The sequence below is a fragment of the Trifolium pratense genome, linkage group LG7 (assembly GCF_020283565.1).
Source record: "Trifolium pratense cultivar HEN17-A07 linkage group LG7, ARS_RC_1.1, whole genome shotgun sequence".
NCBI lineage: Eukaryota > Viridiplantae > Streptophyta > Magnoliopsida > Fabales > Fabaceae > Trifolium > Trifolium pratense.
In genome coordinates this window covers 43,607,133-43,618,122 of record NC_060065.1, presented here as the reverse complement: position 1 = coordinate 43,618,122, position 10,990 = coordinate 43,607,133, and the positions used below count along the sequence as shown (strand labels likewise).

General features: G+C 39.8%; 1 protein-coding gene across 1 annotated transcript; it reads left to right on the top strand.

Annotated features, from left to right (window-relative positions):
• Window positions 1-1,012: 1,012 nt before the first annotated feature.
• Window positions 1,013-7,230, top strand: LOC123896462. The gene is made up of 3 exons (XM_045946844.1): window positions 1,013-1,549; window positions 1,661-1,781; window positions 6,830-7,230. Exons 1-3 carry the CDS (start codon window positions 1,013-1,015, stop codon window positions 7,228-7,230), a joined length of 1,059 nt encoding a protein of 352 aa, XP_045802800.1.
• The last annotated feature ends 3,760 nt before the right edge of the window (window positions 7,231-10,990 follow it).

Below are 10,990 nucleotides of genomic sequence, written 5' to 3'. Positions count from 1 at the left end.
CAAGTATGCGAAGAATATGATCAAGAAGTTTGGAATGGACACTGCAGCACACAAGAGAACTCCAGCTGCTACACATCTGAAGCTAACCAAAGATGAGAATGGCATTGATGTTGACCAAAGCCTATACAGGAGCATGATTGGCAGTCTCTTGTATCTTACAGCTAGTAGACCAGACATCACTTTTGCTGTTGGTGTTTGTGCAAGATATCAAGCCAAGCCAAAGATGAGCCATCTTGTGCAAGTCAAAAGGATTCTGAAGTATATAAAGGGCACCAGTAATTATGGGATTCTGTATTCCCAGACCAAAAACTCAACTTTGATAGGGTATTGTGATGCAGATTGGGCTGGAAGTGCTGATGATAGAAAGAGCACTTCAGGAGGATGCTTCTTTTTGGGTGACAACTTGATCTCATGGTTCAGCAAGAAGCAGAATTGTGTGTCTCTATCCACTGCAGAGGCTGAATACATAGCTGCAGGTAGCAGTTGTTCACAGTTGATGTGGATGAAACAGATGCTGAAAGAATATAATGTCGACCAAGATGTCATGACATTATATTGTGACAACTTGAGTGCAATCAATATATCAAAGAATCCAGTTCAACACTCAAGAACCAAACACATAGACATCAGGCATCATTTCATCAGAGATCTTGTTGAAGAAAATTGTGTGGAACTCAAGCACATTGGTACAAGTGAACAGCTAGCTGACATTTTTACAAAGGCGCTTGATGCTAATCAGTTTGAATTTTTAAGGGGCAAATTGGGAATTTGCCTGCATGAAGAAGCATAGCAGTTACTGCAGTTGTGGCGTGCAAAAGGAAACCGTTTTCTCTCCCATCATTCAATGCACGCTAATTTAGGGAAATCATTACAAACTTCCCTTAAATACATCATCACACGCATTCAATTGTTTTTCTTCCAAATTCTAACCTTTGTCTGCAAACCCTATTCTCTCACTTTGATCATCAAACTCCATCTATCCATCTTCTCAACCTTCAAAAATTATCAAAACATGTCTGAATCTTCACAAACCACTAAAACCGGACGGTCTACTCGATCAAAGACAAAAATCGATCCCTCAAAGATTATCAAGGACGCGGTCCCCGTTACAGTTGTTCATGCATCCAAACCCAAAGTTCAATCCAATGACGCTGAGAAGCAAGGAAAAGGAAAAACTGTTGAGAAGAAGGGAACTTCTGAGGTAGGCGATGATATCTCTCTTTCTACTGCTAAAATTGCTAAATCTAGTAAAGGAAGTTCTAAAAGAAAGAGAAGAGACTACAAGTCTAAGTTTGCTCTGTCTATGTCTGATTTGGTTTTTGATTCGAATGTTAACACATCTGAGAAAGCAACTGAAGTAAACCCCAAAACTGTGTCTGATGTTGTTGAAACAATCGTGTCAACCGGTGATAACCCTAGTCTAGAAAAATTGGGGTCTGAAGCTGAAAAGAGAGATCTTAATTCTATGCCTGTTGAAACGGAGATTGAAAACACCCATACAGAAGTTGAGTCTGACATTGCTGATAAATCACCAACTCTTGCTGAAATGGTAACTGAAAAATCAGCCCCTGTGGAAACAGAAGAAGTTGTGATGAAGGATGTTGAGACATCCTTGAGAGAAGATGAAGAAACTGAAACCGCTGAGGAAGAACCTGTGAAGGAAACTGATGCTGCAAAAGATGTTGAGACAACTGTCACAACATCTGAAACCTCAGATGAAGAGACTGAAATTGCTGATGAAGGAGTTTCTGCTGATGAAGAGGAAACTCAATCTGAAGAGAGCAACCAATCCATCCCTACAGATGAGCAAGAGGTTGAAGCTGACAAGCCTGCAGAAGCTGAGAAAGAAAAAGTTGTAGTAGATGTTGATGATTATGTCACCACCAAGACTGCTGAAAAATCAACTGGTGGTATAACAAAGAGATTGAGAAGCTGTACAGGGAAGGCTGTGGCCACTGCAAGCAAGACTCCTGCACCAAGAGTGAAAACAAAAGGTGTTGGACCAGTCAAAGGTTGGAGCAAGGTTCTCTCCCCTCCTGCCAAGAAGAAGGAAACTCTGAAGAGAAAGAAGGAGTCATCTAGTGACTCAGACTATGATGTTGCTGAAGATGTTGTTAACATCTCCTCTGCCAATCCTAAAAAGACTACTGTGAAGAAGGCTCCACAAGGTGTTGAAGAAGCCCCCTGTGATAACATTTCCTTCCATCGTGCTGCCTTTGCACTGAGATGGGACTATATTTACCAAAGGAGATTGGCTGTTGAAAGGGAACTGTCCAAAGATGCTCTCAAATGTCAAGACATCTTTGAATACATCAAGGAAGCTGGTCTGATGAAGACAGTCTGTGATTTCAGTCCATGTTATGAGCTGCTTGTGAAAGAATTTCTGGTGAACATCCCTGAAGAATGTGATAACCCACTGAGCAAGGACTACCATAAAGTTTTTGTCAGAGGTAAATGTATCAAATTTTCTCCTGTTGTCATAAATAACTACTTAGGTAGGTCTGTAGAACCTAAGGCTGAATTAGAGGTTGCTAATGATGTTGTGAGTGCTGAGATAACTGGTGGTAAGGTTAAGGTCTGGCCTACAAAGAAGCTGATACCCACGAGTAAATTGAATGTCAAATATGCCATCCTCAATAGGATAGGGTCAACAAATTGGGTGCCAACCAAGCATGCAACCAATGTTGCTACAAACCTGGGTAGATTTATATATGCTGTAGGAACCAAGTTTGATTATGACTATGGAACCTTTATTTTTGATCAAACCATTAAGCATATTAGATCAACTGCTGTGAAGATGCCAATAGCATTTCCATCTTTGCTATGTGGAATCATTTTGGCCCAATATCCAGACATTAAGACTGTGACTGACACTCCCAAGAAAAGGGAATCTGGCTTTACTTTTCATCATAAGCTTTTTGGTAATCACAATGTTACTGATCATGTTGGGACATCTGCTGCTGGAGCTGGTGTTATGACCAAAAGGGAAATTATTGCTAGTTTGAAGGTTCAATGTCAGGACATTGATAAACAGCAGGCTGAGCTTGAGGAAAGGAAGAATGTGTTCTTGAAGATGATTGAAGGATTGGAAGCTGATGAGGTACCTGTGAAAGCTAGTGCAAATGTGGCTGCTACAGGTGATCAAAACAATGCAGATGAGGATGAAGGTTATGCTACTGCTACAGATGAGGATGAAGCCTCTGACAGTAGTGATGATGAATGATTTTGTAATCTGTTTAATGTTTTTTTTACTGCACTTTGTTATTTGGTTTGTGGGTTGTTTGTGCCCTGGATTTTAGCACCTTCTGAGTGCATGGTCTGTACTTTTAATTCTGCACTTTGGGTACTTAACTTTCCTGTTTTGGCACATTTTGTGGCTAAAAAGGGGGAGTAGTACTTTGATTTGTTTGTTTCTGCTACATGTTGCTGTGTCCTTTGTTATGACATGTTTTTAAGTAGCAGTAAGCAAGTATTCAGGGGGAGTAAAATTTTTTTACCCTGAGATGATGCACAAGCTGATGAAGTCAGGGGGAGGTTGCTACAGAATGGATGCTGCCCTGATTGGACGAACATGTGCTAGAAAGTGTGCTCCCATATGTCACAACACCTTTGATGACATATGACATATGATATATGTTTTGCTCTGATACCACGTTTTATTTTGCTCGAGGCTTTTTGATGATAACTCCGCTGCTGCTGCCTCTGATGCATATATTTTTCACTTATGTGAAATTTTGTTTAAATGATGCTCTAACATTCCTTCTTTTGTGTGACCATGGTGATTTGAAGGATTGCGCTTTTTATATCTCTCAAAGGTAATGGCCTGAAATTGTTTTAGCCAAAATTTGCCAAAGGGGGAGATTGTTGGATATTTGAATTGGCTTAATTTTGCTAAAACAAATATTCTAACAAGATGTTGGATAACATGTTACAACATCATATTTATTCAAGGAAATCTCGCGCATTTATGAGAGCATCTGCTATTTATGGAAATCCACTTAAAGAGCACGCTCAATGGAGATCTGATCTGATTAGGAGTTTTAAGGATAAGACAAACTTAATGAGATAGCTGGATGACTTATCCTATCACATAAAGTCCTTTAAACACTTTTGGAAAGTCTTGATATATCCTTAATGAAGATTGAAAAAGTATCAGATCATTCTTTATGATTCTCAAGGAGCGTCTGAGCATTTGTGAAGAAAGAGGAGCGTGCCTAATCATTATATATACGAAGACCAAGCTCAAGAATAGATATCTCATTGAAAAATATTAGTTCACATATTGAGTCTTTGTTGAGTCTTTTATTGTTTGATTGTAATTCTTGCTTGTGGATTCTATAACACGAGTTAAGAAGTAAGTTTGTTATTTTAAGGTTACTCCTAAGCTTTGAAGTACGGAGTTTACCGTGTGTGATTCACTTGAAGCTTTTAAGCAAAAGTGAAGTGTTGTCTTGGCAAGTTGTCGCCACATCATTCTTAACATTGTATAATCAACACAGGTTGTGTTGTGTGAGTGGAAGTGAGATGGGATCTCATGTCTAGGAGTTCCTAGGAAGAAGTTGCATGAGTAGTGTCGAGGTTATAAGACGTAAACCAGGGGTTTGCTGGAGGTCTTAGTGTAAGGCGTAAATCCTAGGGTTTGCTGGAGGTCTTAGTAACTAGAGCTATTAGTGGATTTCCTTCCTGGATTGGTATCCCCCAGAGTAGGCAGTTGGCTGAACTGGGTTAACAATTACTTGTGTCATTTATTTATTTTCTGTCAGTTTTTATATGTTATATAAGATGTGCCAACAAAAGAAACAACATTAATCATAAAGTAGTTGTTGGGACATCCTAGGCAACATCATTCTAGTGATACCAGAATTTCAGTATCCATGTGCCAATTACGCATCGGGTCACATACAATTGCGAATCGAGATTGAAGCACTCGAAATGCACGCTCCACGTTCTTTCTTGCTGCTTCTTGATGTTGGGCAAACAATTTTCTTTTATCTCCTTGTGACATTAGAATTGTCTTGACAAGTGTAGCTCATTGTGGATAAATATCATCGGCTAAATAATACCCCATATTATATTGGGTTCTATTTACCGAATATTGCACCAACGTCTATATGGTTGGCATTAAAATTGTGCTTTTGTGATGTACAAAAAAAAATTGTGTTTTTGTACTATTAATTTAAATTGAATATATAAAATAAAGTAGGCTCATGAAAAAAATATTTTAATGAAAAATAAGGTGGGTCCAAGAGGAGAGAAAATGTTCTTATTTTAAAAGTAGTACCTAATAGGTACTCAAATGGGTGGTACTCCAATGGTAGTACCTAATAAGTACCTTAAGTATCTAATAGGTACTACACCATTGGAGATGTTCTTAAAAATTAAGTCCTTCACTGATTTTCAAGGTTGGACTTCTTTTCTTTAAATCAACGAAATATTTTATCCTAGACTAATACAAGCCTTTTATTTTAGAGCTAAATGCTATCCTGAGCTTAGTTGTATTAAGTCATTTGTTAAAGGTAAAGAAATAGAGTTAAACCCTAAGACAATCGCTGAATTTTTAAAACTTGCCATTGTTGGCCTTCATTTGTATGGCGGTATACAACTGCCAAAACAACCATTGAAGAGGTTGGAAAACCTCTCTTTCCCCTAGGAACAAAAAAAGTGCTCTTTGATACTTCTCATCTCAAACTCTTGGCGAAAGTGTTCAACATTATGAACAAAGCTAATATCATGCCAAGTGTTGTAATTGCCTTGAAATTATGATCAGAAAAAAACAAGTTAAGCTGCTGCCTCCTGCGCGAGGCGCAGGATATTCTGCGCGAGGCGCAGCTGTGATATGCAGGTGGAGCTTTAGCCACTGCCTCCTGCGTGAGGCGCAGTGAGGTTTGCGCGAGGCGCAGCCTGCGCGAGCCTATTTATAGGCAATGCGTTTTTTCTGATTTTTAAGTTGTTTTTAGGGTTTCTGAGGCCAACATACATACTAGGGTTATAAGAGAAACATCTTGTAAACACTCTAGGGTTGGGTAATCATTCTATCACCTTGGGAAACACTTTCATTGAAATCTCTTGGTCACGGGAAGAGATTTGGGAAAAGGGTAGAAATAGGATAACTCTATTTTCTTGTAACTCTTTTGAGAATCTCATTGTAATCAAGGAACAAAGTTTGATAGTGGAACGGAGAGCTGCTCTCTCCCCCAGAGTAGGTCACATTGACTGAACTGGGTAAACAATTTATTGTGTCCTTTTTTTTTTCTCGCCGTTTATCATTATTTGTGATTATTATTGTCGTTCGCTTATTTGATTGCTTAATCGTATTTGCTCCACACATCAAGATTATTATTGGTGTGATTTAATCGAATTCACAACAATTGGCGCCCACCGTGGGGCAAAGGATCAAACGAATTAAGTATCATGGGTTCTAAGTGGGACATTGAGAAGTTCACCGGGAGTAACGACTTTGGGTTGTGGAAGGTGAAGATGAGGGCAATATTAACTCAACAGAAGTGTGATGAGGCGCTTTTAGGAGAGGCACACATGCCTGCTACTTTGACACCAGCAGAAAAGACCGAGATGAATAATAAAGCACTGAGTGCGATTATTTTGTGCCTTGGGGATAAGGTGTTGAGAGAAGTAGCGAAAGAAAAAATAGTTGTGGCTATGTGGACCAAGCTTGATGCGTTGTATATGACGAAGTCTTTGGCACATAAGCAGTGTTTGAAAGAACGGTTGTTTTTCTTTCGTATGGTGGAGAATAAGTCGGTAATGGAACAACTATCGGAGTTCAATAAAATTATTGACGATTTGGCGAACATTGATGTGAATCTGGAAGATGAGGACAAAGCGTTTCACCTGTTGTGTGCTTTTCCCAAGTCTCTTGACAATCTCAAGGATGCATTGCTATATGGCAAAGAAGGCACTATCACCTTGGATGAAGTCCAATCGGCCTTGAGAACCAAGGAGTTGACTAAACTCAGAGATATGAAAATTGATGATAGTGGAGAAGGCTTGAATATTGCAAGGGGGAGAAGTGAAAACAAAGGGAGAGGAAAAGGGAAGAAACACAGGTCCAAGTCTAGGGCAAAGGGTGATGGTGGTGGCAAGTTCAAATGTTACCATTGTCATGAACCAGGTCACTTCAAGAAGGACTGTCCCGAGAGAAGGGGTGGTGGTAGTTCGTCAGTTCAAATTGCCGCTAGTGAGGAGGAAGGTTATGAGAGTGCAGAGCACTAACAATTACAAGTTGGGAACCTGAGAAAAGCTGGGTCATGGACTCAGGGTGCTCATATCACATTTGTCCAAGAAAGGAGTACTTTGAAACCTTGGAATTTAAAGAAGGTGGAGTTGTCCGTCTCGGTAACAATAAGGCGTGCAAGGTTCAAGGTATGGGTACTATCCGTCTCAAAATGTTTGATGACCGTGATTTCCTTTTGAAGAATGTGAGGTATATTCCCGAACTTAAGAGAAATTTGATTTCCATAAGCATGTTTGATAGTCTAGGGTATTGTACTAGAATTGAACGTGGGGTAATGAGAATTTCAAATGGTGCATTAGTAATTGCTAAAGGGTCTAAAATTAATGGTCTTTATATTTTAGAAGGTTCCACTGTTATTTCTAATGCATTAGTAACTAGTGTAGAGGCTGCAGATATAACCAAACTATGGCATTTGAGGTTAAGGCATGTCAGCGAGAGGGGTTTAGTTGAACTAGCTAAACAAGGTTTGCTAGGACAAGAAAAATTGAACAAACTAGAATTTTGTGATAACTAAACATTAGGCAAACAACACAAGGTGAAGTTTGGGGTGGGAGTGCATAATTCTAGTAGACCATTTGAGTATGTTCACTCGGACCTTTGGGGTCCAGCGTCTGTTTCCACTCATGGGGGAGGTTCATATTTTCTTACTATGATTGATGATTATTCTAGAAGGGTATGGGTTCACATAATAAAGAACAAAAGTGACACCTTTGAAAATTTTAAGGAATGGCATACCTTAATAGAAAATCAAACAGGAACTAAACTGAAAGTGTTGTGAACTGACAATGGCCTGGAGTTTGTTTCAGAGCAATTTAATGAGTTTTGCAGGAAACTAGGTATAAAGAGGCATAGAACCGTTGCATACACACCGCAGCAGAATGGTCTGGCTGAAAGGATGAACAGGACCTTGCTGGAGTGCGTGAGATGTATGCTGTTGGGAGCTGGATTACCCAAAAGTTTCTGGGGAGAGGCAGTTAACACTGCTGCATATTTGATCAACAGATGTCCATCAACAGGAATTGATCTAAAGACACCTATGGAGGTTTGGAGTGGCAAGCCGGCAGACTACTCTAACTTGAAAGTCTTTGGAGCTTTAGCATTTGCACATGTCAGGCAAGATAAGCTTCATGCTAGAGCTGTGAAGTGTGTTTTCATTGGTTATCCCGAGGGTGTGAAAGGTTACAAGCTGTGTGATGACGGATCGTCACACTCTCTAATCCATGCCTATTTTAGCAACATTAGATGCATTTTAGTAGGTTTTTAGCAATAAATATAAGAGAAATCTAATCATAAGCTTGATTACTTGTTTTGCAAGAAAACAGGAAAAATTGCAGGAAATGGATGATTTTCACTACGCTGGGGGCGTAGCCCATCACGCGCCGCGTGATGGAGATCACAGGGAGCCAAGATTTTCACTCTGATCACGCGCGGCGTGATACCTGACCACGCGCGGCGTGAAGCCTTGTTCAAGAAGAAGATTGCTCTCTGACTTGATCACGCGCCGCGTGATACCGTTATCACGCGCGGCGTAGTTGATGGATCTGCAACCACGCGCGGCGTGGTAGATCTGGCGCGCGGCGTGGTTGCTTTCAGTATATATGGTTTCTGCATAATTCTGTTAGGGGGTTGGAAAATTCTGCAATTTTGATCTACATTCTGGGTTTAGAAACTTCAAGATTGGGATTCAAGACTCCAGAGGATAGCTCCAAGCACATCGATAGCATGGATTCACAAGCCATGACGTTGAAGCTAGGACGCGAACGAATGGAGATGAGGAGCTAAGCTTCTTTGGAGGTAGGATCTAGGATAGCTTAGGATGTAGATGAACCTCATGTAATCTGCTTAATTGTAAGGATTTACTCTGTTAATAGTGTTTACTTAATGCAATTCGTCTCTTAATGCTTTATGATCCTTCATTAGTGTTGTAATGATTTTGAGTTAAGTCACGTGCGAGAGTATTGATTTAATTTCTGAACTGAATTGCATTGAGCACTCGAGTGTTTCCGGTCGAGAGATTGAGGCATAGAGTGTAGCGAACGATCGACGCGCGTTCATATCATTCGTTGTAGGTAGCTTCCGCCCGAGAGATCGGGGGAGTATCGACAACGAATAGAGTGGATTTTGACAAGAGATTGCGATTCACTAATTTGTTGATCTAGTTGTGAACACTTGAGTAAATTCCCATGATTTAGTAGATTGCATGTGGTTTAGCTATAGACTAGGTGATTCCGATGATTCTACCTCGCTTTTCCATTATATCAAAGCACGTTTTCTAACAATTCATCACTCAACATACCCCCAATTTATGTGTATTTCTTGCATAATGTTTATGAACACTATTAGACTAGTTTAATCACACAATCCCTGTGGATCGATATTTTTATTACTACGTGGTAATTCGTTCACTTGCGAAAATTATCCATCACTGTGGAAGATGGAGCCTGGAGGATCAAAGTTTATCATAAGCAGGGATGTCACTTTTGATGAGACCCGGATGGGGATGAAGTGCAAAGACCTGGAGAAAAGACCAGAAACGGAGATGGAGAGAATTCAGTTTGAGGTGGAGCCTTCCATTGATGAGAGGGAAAAGGAGGATGAGACTCAAGTACCTGATGAGAGTGGAAGTGATGAAACGACTGTTCCTGACTATCAGCTTGCAAGAGATAGGGAAAGGAGAGTTATTAAACCACCTAATAGACTCGGTTATGCTGATCTTATTTGTTATGCTTTGAATGCAGTTGAAGAAGTGCAAGACTCTGAACCAAAGAACTTCAGGGAAGCATCAGAAAGCATATATAGTAAAGACTGGCTGAAGGCAATGAATGAGGAAATGCTTTCATTGGAGAAAAACCAGACTTGGAAGCTTGTGCCATTACCTAAAAATAAAAGGGTAGTTGGTAGCAAGTGGGTGTTCAAAAGGAAAGAAGGTATACCAGGGGTCGAAGCACCAAGGTATAAGGCGAGACTTGTAGCAAAGGGTTTTACTCAGGTAGAGGGGGTTGATTACAATGAAATCTTCTCACCGGTGGTAAAACATTGTTCTATAAGGGTACTTATGGCTATTGTCAACATGTATGATCTTGAGTTAGAACAGATGGATGTGAAGACCGCATTCTTACATGGAGAGTTAGAAGAAACTATCTACATGCAACAACCTGAAGGTTTTGTGGAAGACAATTCTAAAGTATGTCTGTTGAAGAAATCTTTGTATAGGTTGAAGCAGAGTCCGAGGCAATGGTATCGTCGGTTTGATGATTTCTTATTGAAGACTGGATTTGTGAGAAGCAACTATGACAGCTGTGTGTACATGATGAAGAGGAATGAGAAAGTAATTCTCTACCTCCTTCTTTATGTAGATGATATTCTTATGGCAAGTTCTGACAAGCATGAGATTCAAAAGCTCAAGGAGAAATTAAATGGTGAATTTGAGATGAAGTGTTGGATATTTGAATTGGCTTAATTTTTGCTAAAACAAATATACTAACAAGATGTTGGAAAACATGTTACAACATCATATTTATTCAAGGAAATCTCGCGCATTTATGAGAGCATCTGCTATTTATGGAAATCCACTTAAAGAGCACGCTCAATGGAGATTTGATCTGATCAGGAGCTTTAAGGATAAGACAAAATTAATGGAATAGCTGGATGACTTATCCTATCATATAAAGTCCTTTAAACACTTTTGGAAAGTCTTGATATATCCTTAATGAAGATTGAAAAAGTATCAGATCATCC